The sequence below is a fragment of the Oncorhynchus mykiss genome, chromosome 5 (assembly GCF_013265735.2).
Source record: "Oncorhynchus mykiss isolate Arlee chromosome 5, USDA_OmykA_1.1, whole genome shotgun sequence".
In the NCBI taxonomy this organism is placed as follows: domain Eukaryota; kingdom Metazoa; phylum Chordata; class Actinopteri; order Salmoniformes; family Salmonidae; genus Oncorhynchus; species Oncorhynchus mykiss.
The window spans coordinates 46,387,326-46,408,767 of NC_048569.1; the positions used below are offsets into that span (position 1 = coordinate 46,387,326).

Consider the following 21,442-nt stretch of genomic DNA (forward strand, 5'->3'; position numbering starts at 1 on the left):
TTGCTTATTAATGAATTTTACCTCATCAGTCTCATTACTGGATGCCGCAAACCATTGGATATCTGCACGAACCCTAGCATAGAATCATGAATAAGCGATATACAAATTGGCTTGATTATTTAACACACTTAATCAATCACAGAATTACGTAAACACACACACAAATAGGTCATACATTGGTTACTACATGATACAAAGAAAAAGTTCCTAGCAGATGAAACCCGAAATGACTGCTTGGTAGACAAAGGAAATGGGGTGGGGACCACTCGAGCAGTTAACTCATAGAGGATAACTACACTCATTGCTAATACTTTGAACATGAACAACCGCTCATTTGAAAAGATATTCCAATTGATATATTTACAAGTGTCTGCGTTTTTGTTGTCCCTCTGCGATTGACGGTCCTTCTGCTGGATAGTCAGTCGACAGAGAACCTCTGGTTTGTCCACCAGAGATCAAAGTCTTAGGTTGTTAGAATGGTTACTTCAGAGTATTTAAACAGCTGCAGTCTGAATAATTGCCACAGAATGAGTTGTGAGCAAGGCCTTAAAAACAATCTATATGTCCCAGAGCTGCTAGAAAAGTTATATATATTATTGAAACAATGTTGCGATTGTTTGTGAGATTCTAATTGGGGGAAAGTTTCTGTGGGGGTTGCCATGGAATCCAAGAAAGGGAGTGAGGTGTGTGTGTGCTCTCAAACATACATGCATGTGGGGGTCTGGGAGAGGAAGTGTGTCCATCTGATGAATGGGCATGTGCTTGAACTCAATTTTATACACTAATTGTAGTCTCACCCATTCATTTCTATTGACCGGTCATTGTTGACTGGGTACATTACAGCTGTACAAAAGTTAAATATAACACCCAAAATGTAATGAGAATCATCAAAATGTATTCTGTGTGTTCAGATGCCCTGTGTGGACAACGTCATGGGACCTTATGACAAACTTTTACATGTGTCCAATTCAACCGGAACACAGCAGGAGTGTTCAAAGGACAGGGATACAATTTTGTGAAAATCACCGAAATCATGGTATTTCCTTGTTTTTGTTGTTGTCCTGGTGTCTTATGGAATCACTCCAGTCTGGAAGGATGCACTAGACCCAACCTGCTGTCTGACTGCTGCGGTTAAGTGTCATTATTGCCTAGATCCTAGAACGACCTTGTTGACTAACCCAGGCTTTTTTGCCTTTTTGATTTAGACTTGATAAGGTACTGTGAATTTTGATATTTTTGTGTGTGTGTGTTTTAGAGGGAGTCCGCGTGTCAAGGTCACCCCAGAAGAGCAGTGTGCCCCCGCTCTCAGCCTGGAGATGAAGAGACCCATAGATCTGGAGGCTCCCATCACCAGGTACTACAGTGTGTCTCACACACACAGTATACAAACCCCAACGTGTACACACCTAAATACGGAAACATACATGCATACATGCATGCATACATACATGCACGCACACACACACACACACACACATACACACGCTGGAACTCATACTGGACACTGAAGTGTGTTTAGTATGCAAGTAAACAAAAATGTTGTTTTACATTCTGGACTGGTGCATGGTACGTACTTCAGCCACTGTGTACATTTTGTGCTGAAGAGATTTCCTCCTCCTCCCAAACCAATTTGTCAATTTGACTGCGGCAAATTATTTAACTGCGTATGGCTTCGCACATTCTTCCTCTAGTCCCTGTGGACTTCAGTAGGACATTAAAGATCTATCATCCTTGCGTTTCCTTTCTCTGTCTGTGCATGGGGGTGTCTCTCTGTCTGTGCGTGGGGGTGTGTCTCTGGCTGCGCGGGGGGGTGTCTCTCTGTCTGCGCGGGGGGCGTCTCTGTCTGCGCGGGGGGGCGTGTCTCTGGCTGCGTGACTCTCTGTCTGCGTGACTCTCTGTCTGCGCGTGGGGACGTGTCTCTGTCTGCGAGTGGGGGCGTGTCTCTGTCTGCACGTGGGGGCGTGTCTCTGCGCGTGTCTCTGCGCGCGTCTCTGCGTGGGGGTGTCTGTGCGCGGGGGCATCTCTGCGTGCGTGTCTGCGTCTGCGTGCGTCTCTGCGTGCGTCTGCGTCTCTGCGTGCATCTCTGTGTGCGTCTCTGCGTGCGTCTCTGCGTGCGTGTCTGTGCGTCTCTGCGTGCGTGTCTGTGTGTCTCTGCGTGTGTTTCTGCGTGTGTCCATCCTGCCAGTAGCCTGGCTTTAGAGCTGCATGCCTGGGGTGAACTGAGCAGAGCAGCTAAGCTCCAGTATTGTCCTTTTTGCTTGAGAAGACCCATTCTCCAGAGAGTCCTGGTGGCTGTTGGCTCTAGAATGCCCCCATTCTGCTCTGGAGAGATGAAGCCAGACCGCAGTCAGATTACTGAGTTTAGGCTATCGGGTAGTCCTCGGTACTCACAGACCATCTGAGAACACTGGGGCCACACATTCCAGCCGGGTCCCTCAGCATCTCCCCACTTCTCTTTCTCTTCATCTGTCTATCTTCTATTATCTGTCACTCTTCCTTTTATCCAACTTCAATTTTCTGTCGCATGCTCTCTCTCTCTCTCTCTCTCTCTCTCTCTCTCTCTATTTTCTACTCATTTCTGTTGCGCGCGCCCTCTCCCTCTGAATTTGTTACGTACTCGCTCTCTCACTACATCTTTCTCGCTGCGCTTCAGGCATAACAATGAGCAGGAGCGTTTATTTGAAGGACGCCGTTAAGGTGTCTGAGTGACTGCAGGAGAGGTGCTGGGTGCTTCTGATCTGCTGCCGTAATCATTGTTTCGGGGCCTTCCTCTCAGATCCTCTGTGGGCTGCTTGAACATCCCCCAGTGCATTCTCTCTCGCTCTCTTTCTTGTTGTTGTGTTGGAGACACTAAAGCCTGGTACTAGGAATAGATGTGCGCACAGCCGGGCATCCAGTAAACACTAGCTAAGCACCCCACCTCTCTCTCTCTCACGCTCTCTCTCTCTCCCCCCCAGTATTAAGTCTCTTCAGGAGGACTTGTTGGTGTCTACAGCTGATGGCTACCTCCACATCCTCCACTGGGACGGAGTCAGCAATGGCCGGAAGGCTATCAGTCTCTGCACCGTCCCCTTCTCCCTGGACCTACAGTCAGCACGCGGTCAGTCACACTCACTATACACCACCCTCTTCCTACCTCGCCTACCTGTACCCACCCCACCTAGCCCTTACCGATCCCTCTCAACTAACCTGAACCTCTACCCATGTGTGCGTTTTGCAGTCGGGCTCAATCGACACCATCCTCTCCCCAGACCTCATAGGGATTGTGTCTAACTGGGAGCCCAATTCAGATCTTTTTCCCCCACTCATTGGTCTTTTCACCCATCCCATCAAAATCGTTGCACATCAGATCTATTCCAGAGCTGATTTGATTGGTCAAAAGTCCAATTGGTGGGGGGAAAAAATTAGTTGGGCTGCCGGTGTAAACGCAGCCTAAGTGTCGTCCCTGCGTAGGCCTGAAGTCATGTATGTGCAATGTGTTTCTTCATGCGTTTTATTTGCTCGTGCAGGTGGTCCGTCTCTGGATCTGGAGGGGCTGTACATCAGAGACATGGAGTACTGCGTGACTCTGGATGGCTTTGCTGTGGTGCTTGACGACGGGAGGCTGGGATTCATCAGTCCTGTAGCCAGCAGGTTTACCGCGGAAGTAAGAGAAAGAAGTCTGTGTGTGTGTGTGTGATTTGCTGTGGCGCTTGACGATTGACAGGCTAGGACTCATAAGAACGGTGGGGGAAGTGTTGTGTTGGGGTGTGTGTGTGTTTTTGCTGCGGTGACGCACACAACGCAGCCGTGTTCTGTAAGTCATGTTAAGCGTGACTGTCAAGGGTCGATGAAAAATGGGGGTGGAGTGAAAGGCGGAGGCGAGTGTCTGCCTGCGCGTCCGCGCGCGTGTGTGTTTGTGTGTCGGGAGTGACGTACGGTGATCTATTGGACTGTCTCTTGTCTCCCCCAGCAGCTGCAGGGCGTCTGGGCAGCAGACGTAACAGACGGCACGTGTGTGGCGGTCAACAATAAGTACAGGCTGATGGCGTTTGGTTGTGCCAGGTACGTGTGTCCTGCTGACATCAGTACAAGCCTCTGTAGCCACTTCCTGGAATGCAAATGACACAATCAAGAGAACCCATGGTCCCACTGTTAATTCAGTTAAGCAGGAGGGGTGTGTGTGTGTGTGAGAACACACACAAGCTGGCAGATTGCACAATCGGTGAGAAACGCTTGTCAAACACACACCAATCACAAAGACCGACAGCGGCTTGTTTTGCACACACACGCTGACCTGCAGTGATGAGTTCAGCAGAGAGACCCTGAGTGGCAGTAGATAATGAGTCAATCACCGGCTGTGGGATTCCGCACCCTTTCCGTTCATTAAATGCCTGCTCATTATTTCAGCGTTTTTTTTGTTTTGTTTTTCATTTAGGAAGCGTCGGCTAATTCATTGCTGGTACTCTGTACTAAACAAGATTGACATGAACTTGACTGCACAAGCGGCTGTTATGTAATATGCCTACTTCTGATGGGTCAGCGTTATTTATTCATGTATTGAATCCCCTGACTGTGTTTGTGAATTTCAATTTGCTGGCACATATTGCCAAAGCACAATGTTACCTGAGAAGAAAGAGTAATGAGTAATTATTAACATTCGTCTCTCTCTCTCTGTCTCTGTTCCAGTGGCTCAGTATTGGTGTACATGATTGACACCACCACAGGATCCATGCAGCTCTCCCACAAGCTGGAGCTCACCCCAAAACACTTCCCCGGTACGTCTGTCTCTGACTGACCACCAGCTCACGCTCCCGTTTAGTGTTGACGGATGAAAGTACCCTTTTTTTATACAAACTAGTCCACCCCGTCAGGTTTTTTACACTGAATGGTATCACATGATGCCTCTTTATAGTGCTGGTTTTCGTTTTGACTCGAAAGTGCAAGTGATTCTATGGAGTAGTTCCCCCTCAACACATCAGCCATGCAGAGCCATTGGTTTGTTTTATGGTACACTCATGCCCCCTAGTGGTAGTGGGTGGTATGAAAGTACAGCGCCGTGTAAAATCCTATTGACATTTTTAAATAACCCTGAGCTAGATGACATCACAGGGATGTTTATTTTACACGGTGCTGTGTTGTCTCTGTTGTTGACAAGTGCACGGTTAAACCGAAGAAACCATAGTACTGTAAAAGCAGGGTTGTGGTCAATTCGGGAAGTAAACCATATTCCTATTCTAGTTTTCCTCAATTGAAATGAATTGACTAAATGGAATTGACTCGACTGTATTACTGTAAAGATTTCTGTCTGACCGGTCGCCGTGTCTGTATCGAATCTCCCTCCTCAGACGTGTGGAACAAGACCGGCTCGGTGAAGCTGATCCGCTGGTCCCCCGACTACAGCGTTGCCATGGTGACCTGGGAGTGCGGCGGGCTGTCTTTATGGAGTGTGTTCGGAGCACACCTCATCTGTACACTCGGGGAGGACTTTGCGTGAGTGACAAGACGACGGTCTTTCTTCGTTATTCTTCCTCCTCTGTTGGTCTTCATTTTCCTCCTCCCCCTTCCCAGGAATCCCGCAGCCGTAGTACAATTCACATCGCCGTCGTCTTGTCAGTTACGCTCTATGGTGCAGACTGCGTGCTCTCATACAGTATAGGTTGAGCAGGCTTCATCCCGAACGGGACAAACAAAAAACTGTGCAAAATCTTCTCTTTTTCTCCTTGCAATTGTGTCTATTATAAACCCTTCTCTATGACTACGGTCTCAACCCCAGGTATCGGTCAGACGGCACTAAGAAAGATCCTATAAAGATCAGCTCTATGTGCTGGGGAGCGGAAGGCTACCACCTGTGGGTCATCACCAGTAGAGAGGAAGCGGAGCTTGTAGAGAACATGGAGGAGGCTCCACCTCCTACCCAGACCAAGCAGGCGGGGATACTGCAGTTCCACTTCATCAAAAGCGCCCTCACCGTTAACCCCTGCACGGTGAGCTTATGGACAATGGCGTCAATGCACACGTTCCTGACACCAACCAATTTTGCTTGCTGGGCACTTTCATGTAGAATACTGATATGTTGCAAACATTGTTTTTTGTTGTTGTTGATTCCCTGTTGTCTGTCCCTCCCAGAGTAACCAGGAGCAGGTTTTACTACATGGGGAAGACCGTCTGTACCTGACCTGTGGTGACCCCACCCAGGTCCCATCCAGCAGCTCCGATGGCCCTCACACCCCTCACCCCCATAACCTCGCCCATGGCCTGGAGGGCAGCCCCCTTCACCATCGCTCCGCCCCCTCACCCAACTCCATCTCTCAGGGACTCAGCACTTTACTGGGACACAAGCACTGGCACGTGGTCCAGGTACAACCTCATAAACTTCATTCATTTTGAATTCAGGAAGCGTTATTGTCCTTCAGCTACCCATTCAGATGTCGCTTTGATATGTTGACGTGAAGCTTGACAAGTTAGAAATTATGTTTGGCATCCTGTCAGTCAAACTATCCTGTGTTTTTCCCCCCTCTGTCGTAGATTCACAGCACATACCTAGAGAGTAATTGGCCTATACGGGTGAGTCGGTGTGGGGAAATACTTCTACGTCTGTCCTTTAGGGATAAGTATTCAGTGTGTGTGTGTGGCTACATCAAACCATGTTAACCTGAGTTGTCAAAAGAATGCAGTTTTTCCAGATACCCAATGTCGTCATGCGCACTTAGCCTGCTATATCTATGGCTTCTAATGCATGAGAGGTGCGTGTGTGTGTCTATATAGTTTGCAGCCATAGACACAGCAGGCCAGTGCATAGCGGTGGCAGGGAGACGTGGCTTTGCACATTACTCCATGTCCACCAGGAAATGGAAGCTGTTTGGGAACATCACTCAGGAGCAGAACATGACCGTGACAGGGGGGCTGGCCTGGTGGAACGACTTTGTCGTTGTTGCCTGTTACAATTTCACCGACCGGCAAGAAGAGGTAAGACGGCATAACACCGATAACTAACGTTCAGGAACAATACATTTTACACCACCCTGTTCTGAACATGTATGGGTCAATGGACAAATGGATTGAGAATGTATGATGGTTTGCTCACGATGAGCTGATGAGCTCCGTTTGACTGGTCACTTCGATGGACGGACAAAGTGAACAGCGGTACTTTCTTTCCTCCCCCGCCGTTTCTCCCCTCCCGGTGTAGCTGCGTCTGTACCTCCGGTCGTCCAACCTGGACAATGCCTTCGCCTCCGTCACCAAGCTGCACTCTGACACCCTGCTGCTCAACGTGTTCAGAGACCTGATAGTCCTCTTCAGAGCAGACTGCTCCATCTTCCTCTACAGCATCGAGAGGAGGCACGACGGGTAGGGAGAGACGAACATGCTTAGGACAGGCACAGGCATGCACACCCACTCATACAAAAACAACTTTTTAAAAACTCTCACACACATTTATTAGCAGGCAGGACAAGACCGGTGGGGAAGATCACCTGACAGAGGTCACGGATGATAATCAATAGTGTTTCTTTCCTATAATACTTATCACATGCCATTGGTTGGGGCTTTAACTCCAATCAATGCTGTGTTGTCTTTCTCTGAAGGCCCAACCCGTCAGCCTGTGTTGAGCTGCTTCAGGAGGTGTCCATGTCCCGCTACATCCCCCATCCTGCCCTGGTGGTGTCTGTCACCCTCACCTCGGTGCGCACAGAGACCGGCATCGCGCTTAAAGCCCCACAGCAGGTACTGGTTTCAATACACACATGAAATCCCATCAAAAACTTGGTCTCTTCAGACATCAGCGTGGCTCCCCCCCCCCCCATGCTCCTAGCGCTTTTCTCAAACCCCTTGTTCCTGGAGAGCTACCGTCCTGTAGGTTTTCACTCCAACCCTAATCGAGCGCATCTGATTCTAATAACCAGCTGGTTGATGAGCTGAATCAGGTTAGTTAGAGCTGGGGTTGGAGCCAAAAACCTACAAGGGGGGTAGATCTCTAGGAACAAGGGGTTGGAGAGCCCTTATTTTGCAGCTATTTTGAACAGAGTTTTAATTTGTGCTGATTGCGATGTCTTTTAAACCTACTTTAGTGAATGCACTGATTTGTGAATCACTCTGGGTAAATGTCTGCTAAGTTGTTAAAATGTGAATAGTACTAATTTGTGTCGCTGTACTAGGCCTGTATGGCAGAGAGCATCATGCTGAACCTGGCTGGCCAACTCATCATGCTACAGAGAGACCGTTCTGGACCACAGGTACGAGAGAAGGAAGACCAGAAGAAACTGGTGAGTCACTCACACACACACACACACACACACACACACACACACACACACACAGTACCAGTCAAAAGTTTGGACACCTACTCATTCAAGGGTTTTTCTTTATTTTAAATTGTTTCTACATTGTAGAATAATAGTGAAGACATCAAAACTATGAAATAACACACATGGAATCATGTAGTAACCAAAAAACGTGTTAAACAAATCAAAATATATTTTTGATTCTTCAAAGTAGACACCCTTTGCCTTGACAGTTTTGCACACTATTGGCATTCTCTCAACCAGCTTCATGAGGTAGTCACCTGTAATGCATTTCAATTAACAGGTGTGCCTTGTTAATTTGTGGATTTTTTTTTCCTTCATGCGTTTGAGCCAATCAGTTGTGTTGTGACAAGGTAGGGGTGGTATACAGAAGATATCCCTATTTGGTAAAAGACCAAGTCCATATTATGGCAAGAACAGCTCAAATAAGCAAATAGAAACTACAGTCCATTACTTTAAGACATGAAGGTCAGTCAATCAGGAAAATGTCAAGAACTTTGAAAGTTTCTTCAAGTGCAGTCGCAAAAACCTTCAAGCGCTATGATGAAACTGGCTCTGAGGACCGCCATAGGAAAGGAAGAGCCGGAGTTACCTCTGCTGCAGTTACCAGCCTAAATAAATGCTTCACAGAGTTCAAGTACCAGACACATCTCAACATCAACTGTTCAGAGGAGACTGTGTGAATCAGGCCTTCATGGTCGAATTGCTGTAAAGAAACCACTACAGGAGGACACCAATAAGAAGAAGAGACTTACTTGGGCCAAGAAACACGAGCAATGGACATTAGACCGGTGGGAATTTGTCCTTTGGTCTGATGAGTCCAAATTTGAGATTTTTGGTTCCAACTGCTGCGTCTTTGTGAGATGAACTACGCATGGAGGAGGAGGTGTGGTGATGTGGGGATGCTTTGCTGGTGACACTCAGTGATTTATTTAGAATTCAAGGCGAACTTAACCAGCATGGCTACCACAGCATTGTGCAGCAATACGCCATCCCATTTGGTTTGCGCTTAGTGGGACTATCCATTTGTTTTTCAACAGGAAAATGACCTAGCACACATCTCCAGGCTGTGTAAGGGCTATTTGACCAAGCAGGAGAGTGATGGAGGGCTGCATCAGATGACCTGGCCTCGACAATCACCCGACCTCAACCCAATTGAGATGTTTTGGGCTGAGTTGGACCGCAGAGTGAAGGAAAAGCAACTCACAAGTGCTCAGCATATATGGGAACTCCTTCAAGACTGTTGGGAAAGCATTCCTCGCGAAGCTGTGCAAAGCTGTCAAGGCTTTGAAGAATGTCAAATATGAAATATATTTTGATTTGTTTAACACTTTTTTTTGCTTACTACATGATTCCATATGTGTTATTTCATAGTTTTGATGTCTTCACTATTATTCTACGATGTAGAACATAGTCAAAAATAAAGAAAATCCCAGGAATATGTCCAAACTTTTGACTGGTACTGTACACACACACACACACACCTACCTACTGTTTAGGCTGTATAGCCTACTCCTACAGTCATTGTCATGCTGTACAGCACAACCAGACTTGGGACCGGACTAAGTCACCCCCCCCACCCCCTGTAATAGTTGTCTTTGTCTCGTCATAATACATATATTGATTGCTTTAATTTGTCAAACTTGATACTGTCATTGTCCGTGTACATCTAAAGCATTGTCTTACCCGCCAGCCACAGTATGCACTGTGGTGCGTGTATGCTGACCCGGTCTATCACTCTCTGTTTCTAGCTGCCGTTCTGTCCGCCCGTGGTTCTGGCTCAGTGTGTAGAGAACGTGTGGACCACGTGTCGCAGTAACAAGAAGAAGCGCCACCTGCTGGAGGCTCTGTGGCTGTCCTGTGGCGAGGCCGGAATGAAGGTGTGGCTGCCCCTTCTTTTCATTGAAATGAAACGCTTGTTGTTGTCGTCCAAGTCTACACATCCTTCTATAAATTGCAACAAGAAAACATGCGTATGGCTACATTAGAAGGAATTTGAAGGGTGATGTTTGTCGGTGTGTTTCACGATCTACTTGTTAGTTCCCGAGCATATTATTCGATGCTGCCACGCGATTGTTTCATTGTACCTCTCAAAAGGTGTGGCTGCCCCTGTTCCCGCGGGACCACCGTAAGCCCCACTCGTTCCTGTCCCGGCGCATCATGCTCCCCTTCCACATCAACATCTACCCCCTGGCCGTGCTGTTTGAAGATGCCCTGGTGCTGGGGGCATCTAATGAGACTGTGCTCTACGACGGCCTGCAGGTACTGTAGTTAGTATTATAGTATTATTATTTATTATTATAATTATATTATAATTATATAGTATTATTATAGTAGTATTATATTGTAGTTATTACAGTAATAGTAGTATCTGGTGTTGGGGGTTGGCAAATAGAACCTGGTCTACGACGGCCTGCGAGGGAGAGGGGGGCTGATAACAAATCCTAGATACCATCTCTTGACGTTGTGCCAAGGCTCTTAATGCCTACGAACTGCTCTTGCACTCTACAACTTTTCAAATCACTGTCTCTGCGCGAATAACATAATCACCGTCTTCTTCTGCAGGGTCCCAGAGAGGGCCGGGAGCCTCTTGAGGTGGCGTTCCCTTATTGCACGGTGGAGAGGACCTCCCAGATCTACCTCCACCACATCCTGCGCCAGCTACTCGTGCGTAATCTGGGAGAGCAGGCCCTGCTCCTGGCCCAGTCCTGCGCGGCGCTCCCCTACTTCCCCCACGTCATGGAGCTCATGGTCCACGTGGTGCTGGAGGAGGAGGCCACCTCCCGGGAGCCCATCCCCGACCCGCTGCTTCCCACCGTGGCCAAGTTCATCACCGAGTTCCCCCTGTTCCTCCAGGTAAGGAGGAGGAGGGGGAGAGCGATGTGGATGGAGGAGTATTGTCGTTCTCGGCTGAGGCAACTCTTGTGCATTTTCGACTGAATTAATTCATTTATTCATTCATATTTTCTTCGTCCAGACCATCGTGCACTGCGCCAGGAAGACGGAGTACGCCCTGTGGAACTACCTGTTTGCTGCCGTGGGCAACCCCAAGGATCTGTTTGAGGAATGTCTAATGGCTCAGGACCTGGACACAGCAGCATCCTATCTCATCATACTGCAGGTATCTACATATACTACCCTATCTCATGGCACTGTAAGATTCCTATCCTATATCCCAGAGGCACATTATTTAGAAATGTGACTGGTATTAAGGTATGGAGCTAGGGTGAGGGTTGGAGCTCCGGTTAGGATTGGAGCCACTGTATGGTGAGCGTTGGAGCAGGGGTGAGGGTAATGTTTAGGGGTGGAGTTGTGTCGTGTATGGATAATGTAACTGTGGCGTCTAGAACATGGAGGTTCCGGCGGTGAGCAGGCAGCACGCTACGCTGCTCTTCAACACGGCTCTGGAGCAGGGCAAGTGGGACCTCTGTCGTCACATGATCCGATTCCTCAAGGCCATTGGCTCTGGGGAGATGGAGACCCCGCCTCCAACACCAACCACTCAGGTATCGGAGAGAACTAATTCAAGCTCGCTGCTTCTACTCTGTCTTCTACCGCTGTCTCTTCTCGCGCTCTCTACATCTTTAAATCATCTAAATCTCTAAGCGGCTAGACTAATCTATGGGGATGATATTAGGGATGGTCTAAAAATACTGTATAAAGACTGCTATTAAGGCTACGGCCTCACATCCACCTCTCTCTATGTAAGCAATAAGGCCCAACGGGGGTGGTTGTGGTATATGGCCAGTATACCACAGCTAAGGGCTGTTCTTATGCGCTACGCGATGCGGCTAAGGCCTGGATACAGCGCTTAGCCGTGGTTTATGGGCCACGTACCACAAACCCCCGAGGTGCCTTATTGCTATTATGAACTGGTTACCAACGTAATTAGAGCAGTACATTTATTAAAAAATATATATGTATAATGTCCATATGGTATATTATCTGGTCGAGCATTCAGGGCTCGAACCACCCGGTTTATAATTAAATATAAATTGGATATAAACTGGCTATGTTGTTGTTTCAGGGGCTTACTGGATGAGTTGTCCCGCCTGAATATGAGCACATTGTTCGAACAGTAGATTGGAGTTTTAAATGCTTCCCATATAAGTGACCGGTTGATGTGTCCTCTCAACAGGAACCCAGTTCGACGGGAGGCTTCGAGTTCTTCAGGAACCGCAGCATCAGTCTGTCCCAGTCAGTTGACGGCATCGCTGCTGGGAAGTTTAACCTTCAGAAGACCTTTAGCATGCCCTCTGGGCCCTCCACTAAAGGGTACGGATACTATTATTATAGTAATACGTTCAATTGAACAGATTTTATTAAGAGACTTAAAGTACAGTGAGCGTTTTGAACACGCTGCCGTGGCGTTTACTAGCCCTTCTCTTCTATCTACTGAGCCGGACAGGCCCACTACTGCTGGGCTCCAGTTCTCAAGTTCAAATGAACAATGATGATGATAACATAACATGTCGTACTTATACAAAGAATTACTGGGCTATTATCTGTTTTGCATAATTAATTGGATGGAATTGAGACCAGCCCTCGTGGCATTTGCTATTCGTGTTCCGGGCCCTTTCCCTATCGTACCTGTAATAGCTCTTCCATCTCTTCAACGTGTCCTCTGTCGCTCTCTCTGTCTCTCTCTCTAGGTCTGAGCGATGGAGTAAGGACAGTGACTGTGCTGAGAACATGTACATAGACATGATGTTATGGCGTCACGCCCGGCACCTGCTGGAGCAGGTCCGCCTCAAAGACCTAGGCTGTTTCTCCGCCCAGCTGGGCTTCGAGCTGATTGGCTGGCTGTGCCGCGAGCGCACCCGGGTAGCGCGGCTCGATGACTTTGTCATGGCGCTGAAGTGTCTCCATAAGGACTTCCTCTGGCCGTTTCCTGTCATCCCAGCGTGCTCGACCAGCTCGCCCTTCAAGGACGGACACCGCAAGACGGGTGAGGGTGTGACTGTGGCTGCATCTCCCCTCAGCTGTGGTTGTCGGTCTCCCCAGTCAACTTCCCCTATCCCATTTCTTTGTAAGTGTGTTCAGTGTGCCAACCTTGATAAGTGCCTGCATGTGTGTTTCTCTCTCCCTCCAGTGCTGAGCCAGCGGCTGCTAAAGTCCCAGTCAGCAGACAGCCTGTTGAACAGTGACATGGACACAGCACCCCCGCAAGCCTCAGCACGCAACAGCAACCACACCTGGCTGGACGGTCTCGGGGCGCTGGGGCCGGAGCCTAAAGAGATGAACACATCCTCTTCCCACGGGGGGCCACAGACACAGGAGGCCTTCCTCTCTCCACTCACTAACAAAAGTTGGTGGCCCTCCTCTACTTCAGCATTCACTTGTCATCTCTCCCCCCCTCTCTCTCTACATCTGCCTCTTGCTTTCTCTCTACCAGGCTCTCTCATTTTCTGTCTTCTTATCCCTTTACCTCTTCTTCTAAATTCTCTCCGGTCATCTCTCTCTCACTCTCACTCACTCTCTCTCTCTCTACATCTGCCTCTCGCTTTCTCTCTACCAGGCTCTCTCATTTTCTGTCTTATCCCTTTACCTCTTCTTCTAAATTCTCTCCGGTCATCTCTTCCCCCTCTCTCTCTCTCTCTCTCTCGCTCTCTCTCTCTCTCTCTCTCTCCTCTCTCTCTCTCTCTCTCTCTCTCTCTCTCTCTCTCTCTCTCTCTCTCTACATCTGCCTCTCGCTTTCTCTCTACCAGGCTCTCTCATTTTCTGTCTTATCCCTTTACCTCTTCTTCTAAATTCTCTCCGGTCATCTCTTCCCTCTCTCTCTCTCTCACTCTCACTCACTCTCTCTCTCTCTCTCTACATCTGCCTCTCGCTTTCTCTCTACCAGGCTCTCATTTTCTGTCTTATCCCTTTACCTCTTCTTCTAAATTCTCTCCGGTCATCTCTTCCCCCCCTCTCTCTCTCTCTCTCTCTCTCTCTCTCTCTCTCTCTCTCTCTCTCTCTCTCTCTCTCTCTCTCTCTCTCTCTCTCTCTCTCTCTCTCTCTCTCTCTCTCTCTCTCTCTCTCTCTCTCTCTCTCTCTCTCTCTCTACATCTGCCTCTCGCTTTCTCTCTACCAGGCTCTCATTTTCTGTCTTATCCCTTCACCTCTTCTTCTAAATTCTCTCCGGTCATCTCTTCTCTCTCTCTCTCTCTCTCTCTCGCGCTTTCTCTCTCTCTCTCTCACGCTTTCTCTCTCTCTCTCTCTCGCGCTTTCTCTCTCTCACGCTTTCTCTCTACATCTGCCTCTTGCTTTCTCTCTACCAGGCTCTCTCATTTTCTGTCTTATCCCTTTACCTCTTCTAAATTCTCTCCGGTCATCTCTTCCCTCCCTTCCCTTATCCCCCAGCGGAGGAGTGCAGTATCGGTTCGGCCACAGACCTGACAGAGACCAGCAGCATGGTGGATGGAGACTGGACCATGGTGGATGAGAACTTCTCCACTCTGAGTCTGACCCAGTCTGAGCTGGAACACATCTCCATGGAGCTGGCTAACAAGGGGCCTCACAAGTCTCAGGTCCAGCTACGGTAAGACCGTAGTTATCCTCTCCAGTCCTCTCTGTTAGGTGCTACAAAATACTCCTTCACCCCACCTACCATCCCGACCTAGCTAGATTTATGGCTGTGGTGACCTATTCTGCTTGTTGGTTTCATATGTGGGTTTGTGTATATCTTGTGTGATTTTGTTACCCTTTTGTTTGTGTGTCCTTGGGTAGGTTTCCCAGACACAGATTAAGCCTATCCTTGGACTAAAATGTTCTAAAAGGAGAATCTCCATTGCACGTGCTTCTTAGTGTAGGACTAGGTGTAATCTGTCTGGTAAACCAGCCCCTTCTGTACCATTCCTGATCTCTTTCTGTCCTCAGCTACCTGCTGCATGTGTTCATGGAGGCGGGCTGTCTGGAGTGGTGTGTTGTGATTGGTCTGATCCTGAGAGAGGCCACGGTCATCAAGCAGGTGGTCAACTTCCTGGACAGCCCAGAGGTTCCTCCTGAGACCGTCCAAAGTATCCGCTCCGGCCTGCTGGGAGTCGATGCGTGGGCCTCCACAGACTGGTTAGTCTATCCCTCTTTCTTTACTTTCTATCTCTGTCGCTCTCGCTCTCTCTCACTAAGCTAGGAGAACTGTTGCTGCACGTGTGTGCCCATGTCTATGACAAAAATTCAATGAATGCTTGAATTCATATTCTTATGAATACTGGCTCCCTCGCTCTCCTCTCCTCCTCCCTGTAGCCTGGGCTATAAACCCTTCCTGACCCTGATCCGGCCCCAGCTGCAGAAGCTAATAGAGACTGCTGTGGAGCAGGTCCAGCCTGAAGCCTTCCAGCCAGGGGCTTCCAGCCCCAACTCCAAGCTGACTGAGCCCCAGCATGGATGCCCCAGGGCGGAGGACAGTAGAGGGCCTGCTCCCTTGGGCCTGGCCCTGCCCTCGGAGCCCCCTGGAGGGTTAGTGACAGAGGACGGAGGAGCTCCAGAGGAGCAGGAGGAGCAGGCGGCGGACGAGGGGGCGTATGACTGCACCCTGTCCTGACGTGCCCTGTCCTGACCTGGGTCGTGTTCATTAGCCACCAAAACGGAAGAAAATGGGCTGAAACAGGGAGGGACTACATAAAACGTTTTTGCTACGGTGTGTGTGCCCTAATGACTACAGCCCTGTCCTAATCTCTGACCTTGCTGGGCAGGTGAAGGGGTGTGGTGCGGGTGTGTGATGGGACACAGGATGAGAAAGAAGAGGAGGAGGAGGAAGGGATCCTCAAAGACTGAATACTCTGCATTGTGGGTCTCGAACCAGTTTTGTTGGCTGATGTGGACCCAGATATGTTACATCGACCATGAGTGTGTGTGTCTGTGTGAGAGTATATGCTTGTTTATGTGAGGCTTTTGTGTGTTACCATACTTTGGGTGTGAAACACAAGGAAGCTCTGTCTTTGTTTCTCTCCTGCCCGCGTACTCATCCATCCTGGTGCTGGAACAGGGTCTGAGTGAGCGGAGTGGGTTGAGTGTCAGTATTATGGACTTGAGTCACTGCAAACAGCGCTTGCCAGGACACAGCCAATTCATAGCACCCAAACAAAAACACCTAAGATATCCATACTGTACGACAGGTGGTTCAAACCTCTACGTTTATTCTACTTCCCATGTATTCCTTTTTAAAGAATTTGATCACAGACCAAGTTTTTTTTTTGCAGATTCTGAGTTTGGGCTCGTCAGGCTTTATTCTGGAATGGAGTGTTCGAGCACAAAGCAGGCAGTTTGTTGCAATTTAGCTTTTTACCAAAATGTGCTTTTCAGATCAGAGAATTGCTCGCTGTCTGTGTTGTGGTCTCGGCTAGGCTTTAGTGACCGTCTAGGTATAAATGTATACTGCTCGGCTGGCTTTTCTGTGTGATGTGAGCGAATTCCAAGTCAGATCACCGTGGCGACTTGTTAGGGAGAGCACAATGAACAAAAAGCATCCGTAATGTTCTCCCGAGAGACCTGTCAAACACAAACCTTTTATTGGCAGCCATTCCACAGGACTGAACTGTTAAACCTTTATATTTTTTCACCGTTTGTACAAACGTCTATTGTACTTTTTCCGTGGAGTAAGTTCCAAGTATAACTTTGGTACTTCTGGCAAGAAACCGCCCCGGAAACCCACGAACGGTGTTGCCGGGACATTTTACGAGATGCGTGTGTTGTGCAAGGGGAGGGTTCTCATATTTTCATACCTCATGGTGTACAGTGGATTTTAAAGATGTTTTATGATACCTTTGTCAATAATGTGGAGGTGTTCTTCAACATCCATAGCATTCATTTAGGAAATGATGTCCCCTTTTTACGATGCTAGACTGTGGCGCGAGAATGCTCTTGGTCAAGAGCGAAGACGTGTCTGTGTGTGTGTGTGATGACCTGGATGTTGAGGACAAGGGCCTGATAAGCCCTCAACCGGGCGGGGGGCCGGTAGCCCCGAGGTTAGAGCGTTTGGGCCAATAAGCGAAAGGTTTCTGGTTTGAATAGCGGAAACCGACAAGGTGATAAAAATCTGTTGCTGTGCCCTTGAGTAAGGCACTTAACCCTAATTGCTCCTGTTGCGCTATACGATTGTGACCCCACTCCCTGCGGGACACTCGAGGGGAGTTCGGATATGCCAACAACAAAACATTTCCAATTCAAACGTGTGTAACAGAACAAATATAAGCACCCCTCAAATGAATTCAAACAAACCATGACTGTCTCCTGAAAGGAGAATCTAACCATATCTGAGGACAAACCACATTTATTATGATGATCATGACCTGCATCTTCACACACGTACTCGAGAATTGAAACATTATTGCTCAATTAATTGGCTTCGGTCCTGTGGAGGATTCAATGGGAAGCAAACCATAGGAGAAACAAAGCTATGTTCATTCACTTTATATTGATATGCCAGAGTTCACTTTCTAATGTCTATAATGTCTTGGTCGTTATCACCGTGGTAACATACCAAAACCTTGATCACAAGCGGTGATACTGATAACAATGACTTTACGAGAATCTCCAACTCGACGCGGCTGTGTGTGTACGATGTAACTGCAAAGACCAAGTGGTATTGCATCTGTTAATGATTCTGTTTTGTTGACTTAAAGTACAGTATCCTCACATGGAATCCAGCTTTTATGAGGCCGAGTGTTATTCTTATTTATTGGTTGTGTTGTTATTACTATTCTAAATAGTCTTTTTTTTTTATTCTTCAAATTGTTTTTATTTTGGCTATATCAAAGCAGCTAATGGAGAGCTATTTAATTGCTTTTGCCTCGACATACTGTAGTCATCTGAGTCTTTAGACCCATATCCCACCGCCTGACACGAAAAGAGCTCCTAAAACTGGGCCTCAGTTCGTTACGTGTCTCTGAGTAGGAGTGCTAGGTAGTTTTGCTTTTCAGATCATAATGTATACGATTACATGGACAAGGGGGATCCGAGTTGTCTGGTGTGTTTGTCCGGGGCTACAACAAAGATGCGTGCTGTTTGGGGGTACTTGAGGAGTTGAGGAACTCTGCTATCAAATATTATTTGTCACATGCGCCGAATACAACAGGTGTGGACCTTACAGTGAAATGCTTACTTACAAGCCATTTTTAAGAAATAAAGTAACAAATAATTAAAGAGCAGCAGTAAGAATAACAATAGCGAGGCTATATACAGGGGGTTCCGGTGTGGAGTCAATGTGTGGGGGAGCACCAATAGTCTGGGTAGCCATTTGATTAGATGTTCAGGAGTCTTATGACTTGGTGGTAGAAGCTGTTTATAGAAGCCTCTTGGACCTAGACTTGGCGCTCCGGTACTTCTTTCCGTGCAGTAGGAGAGAAAAGTCTATGACTAGGGTGGCTGGAGTCTTTGACAATTTTTAGGGCCTTCCTCTGACACCGCCTGGTATTGCCTCCTGGATGGCAAGAAGCTTGGCCCCAGTGATGTACTGGGGCCGTACACATTACCCTCTGTAGTGCTTTGCGGTCAGAGGCCAAGCAGTTGCCATACCAGGCAGTGATGCAACCTGTCAGGATGCTCTCGATGGTGCAGCTGTAGAACCTTTTGAGGACCCATGCCAAATATTTCCAGTCTCCTGAGGGGGAATAGGTTTTGTCATGCCCTCTTCAAAACTGTCTTGGTGTGCTTGTTAATTTGTTGGTGACGTGGACGCTCTCAAACTGCTCCACTCCATTCCCGTCGATGAGAATGGAGGCGTGCTCGGTCCTCCTTTTCCTGTAGTCCACATTCATCTCCTTTGTCTTGACCACTCTGACGGAGAAGTTGTTGCCCTTGCACCACACGGTCAGGTCTCTGACCTCCGTCCCTATAGGCTGTCTCGTCATTGTCTGATCTAGGCTCAGATCCCCCTTGTCCATGTAATCTTATACATTATGATCTGAGAAGCCAAATGGATCCTAGCACTCCTACTCTGAGACGCTTTATGAATAGGGGCCCAGGGATACTAGAGGACTGGAATTGGGACAACACTGCTCTAGACAACTGCTGGTGTTCTGAACACACCGGTTCTGGTTAACTTACTGTGCATGTAGGCTGTGTTCCTCTATTATATTAGGTCCCTACAACTACAGAAAGTACAGCAATGGTGTCCACTTACGTACAGTAAGTACATCCCTATTAAATCGTGCAATTCTGAAATGTTACTTTGTTTCAGCTTTATCATGTTTATTTGAATCCTTTTATTTTCAGTTTTCAGCCTTTTTATTTGCATTCTCTGCTCCTCCTCTTTTCTGTCACTCATACAGACCAAACTATTTGTATTGTACTCATTATTTTTGCTGCAGCTTACTGTGTTTGTAGTGTACATGGTGGTTTTTCTGTTTCGCCTCTCTTCTGATTCTCATTTATTGTTCTGCTGCGTTAAGAAGATCCCTTTGTACAGTCACGACGACTGTACACAGCATTGATGTGCTTAGTTATATTCCATCTCTGCTTTCAGTACGGTATAGTATCAGCAGTCAGTGGCTTACTTTGCTGCCTGCTCTCAAACTGTGAAGTTTACCTAACACGCGTACAGTACTTGGCTAACCAAAGACAAATGTTCAGAGGCTTTCGGTCGGTGTGTGCAGGTTGTTGAGAAGATGAGTGCTTGTGTAGAGGTGCAAAGATGTACAATGAATCCCCCCCCCACACACTGTGATGAGAAAGATAACCAACCATTGACGCTCAAACCAATTTTTCAGTTAGTTCTCAAGATTGTTTTTCTATATCATATAGAAATGGATATTATGATTATACACGTCATGTTTCTGTCTGATCTGATGATGAGAAGCCTATTGTTTTGCGTGTCTGTCTTTGCTGCTGGGAAAAGCACAGTCATACATGACACAGCGGTACTGTGTTCAGACAAAGAACATCTCTGGTTCATACACACACAATATAGGTGATCAAAGACATACTGAGTGGAAGAGGACTCTTTTTACTTCATATTGTACTTTAAAGTATTGCCTATCTATGACACATTACCTGGGTCATGCAGACAGTTGGACATCTTCAATGCAGTGTACAGTATATAGTGTTTCTTGTACAATTAGCCTTTTCTACTAATTTTTTCTTTTCTATTTTATTTTTTTCCTGTACATAAAAGAACAATAAATTATTTTTAAAAACAGAAAAAAATGACTTATTTTTTTCCCAATTGCAATTGATATTTTCAAGACGACGACTACCAAAAATAACGGTTAATCAGGTATTGAGCACTTTATTGCTCCACACGGTGGTATCTTCATTTGAACACATGTTCATTTCAAGCTTCTTTTTTTGCATGGGGAAAAAACAGTGGTTCTGTTTCACTTACACATCATTCCCATAAATGATATCAACCATGTTAATCCTGTTGTCATGCTATAATAACTGATTTAACGGTATGGTTAGGGGGTAACTCCAGTTGATGAATATCTAAAAATGTCATACAAAACTGCACTTTATTCAGTGGCTCTGAAATACTCTGCAACTAAGTAAAATGTGTAACTAAAAAAAGGGATAAGTGAGTTAAATTTGAACAAGACATGGCAAGATAGGTCCACAGAAAACTCAATTTAAGATGTTGCCATGTCAATTTCAGATCCCATTTTTCTAACTCAAGTTTAAGTTAAATGATATCAGCGATATGAATTACTCAATTTTTCATAAAAAAAATTCAAGGACATTTAAGTGAAATTCGAGGCCCATATCAGTGGATTAAATTAATATTTCCACCAAATATTGACCCAGATTAAATTAGCGCATTGGAATTAACCATGTTTAATGGGATATGACTATTTGTAGCCCTATGCTAGCTCCTTTTGAGTAATGTTTATCATTGTTTGTTTGAACTTGACATGTGCTTTGGTGAACATGGAAACGAGTGCACTATCAAGACACTAGTGATTGTGTTTTGTTAGCAATGCACCATATAAAGAATTAACAATTGAGATCGGATTGAATCCCCCCCGCCTTAGTGCTGGAATCAATCCCTATCGAGGAAGATCTGTTCTAACTCACGTTTGTGGTGACTACATTCACGGTAAGGGCTGCAAATGTCGGCTCAATGAGACATTTTCTTTAATTAGCAGGGTTTTTTTTACACTTTTTTTTTTTCCATCATATTTTACATTAACATTTTAGTAATTTAGCAGACACTCTTATCCAGAGCGATTCATCTTAAATTAGCT

General features: G+C 46.9%; 1 protein-coding gene across 3 annotated transcripts in view; it reads left to right on the top strand.

Moving 5' to 3' along the window:
• Positions 1 to 18,428, top strand: part of LOC110523956 (guanine nucleotide exchange factor subunit RIC1) — a 62,588-nt gene extending 44,160 nt beyond the window's left edge. For 2 of the 3 annotated variants that reach the window (XM_036977687.1, XM_036977685.1), the window contains exons 4-27: positions 1,256 to 1,354; positions 2,958 to 3,100; positions 3,510 to 3,646; positions 3,953 to 4,044; positions 4,669 to 4,757; positions 5,328 to 5,472; positions 5,756 to 5,966; positions 6,109 to 6,339; positions 6,508 to 6,546; positions 6,748 to 6,948; positions 7,169 to 7,329; positions 7,566 to 7,704; positions 8,136 to 8,243; positions 10,034 to 10,162; positions 10,380 to 10,544; positions 10,848 to 11,138; positions 11,260 to 11,403; positions 11,630 to 11,788; positions 12,421 to 12,557; positions 12,935 to 13,230; positions 13,375 to 13,590; positions 14,628 to 14,805; positions 15,144 to 15,332; positions 15,510 to 18,428. In XM_036977687.1, coding sequence (XP_036833582.1) covers positions 1,256 to 1,354; positions 2,958 to 3,100; positions 3,510 to 3,646; positions 3,953 to 4,044; positions 4,669 to 4,757; positions 5,328 to 5,472; positions 5,756 to 5,966; positions 6,109 to 6,339; positions 6,508 to 6,546; positions 6,748 to 6,948; positions 7,169 to 7,329; positions 7,566 to 7,704; positions 8,136 to 8,243; positions 10,034 to 10,162; positions 10,380 to 10,544; positions 10,848 to 11,138; positions 11,260 to 11,403; positions 11,630 to 11,788; positions 12,421 to 12,557; positions 12,935 to 13,230; positions 13,375 to 13,590; positions 14,628 to 14,805; positions 15,144 to 15,332; positions 15,510 to 15,807 — 3,997 coding nt within the window. In that variant the 3' untranslated portion in view covers positions 15,808 to 18,428. The remainder of the gene's footprint in view (positions 1 to 1,255; positions 1,355 to 2,957; positions 3,101 to 3,509; positions 3,647 to 3,952; positions 4,045 to 4,668; positions 4,758 to 5,327; positions 5,473 to 5,755; positions 5,967 to 6,108; positions 6,340 to 6,507; positions 6,547 to 6,747; positions 6,949 to 7,168; positions 7,330 to 7,565; positions 7,705 to 8,135; positions 8,244 to 10,033; positions 10,163 to 10,379; positions 10,545 to 10,847; positions 11,139 to 11,259; positions 11,404 to 11,629; positions 11,789 to 12,420; positions 12,558 to 12,934; positions 13,231 to 13,374; positions 13,591 to 14,627; positions 14,806 to 15,143; positions 15,333 to 15,509) is intronic. The other variant, XM_036977686.1, reaches the window with a different exon arrangement.
• Positions 18,429 to 21,442: the final 3,014 nt, after the last annotated feature.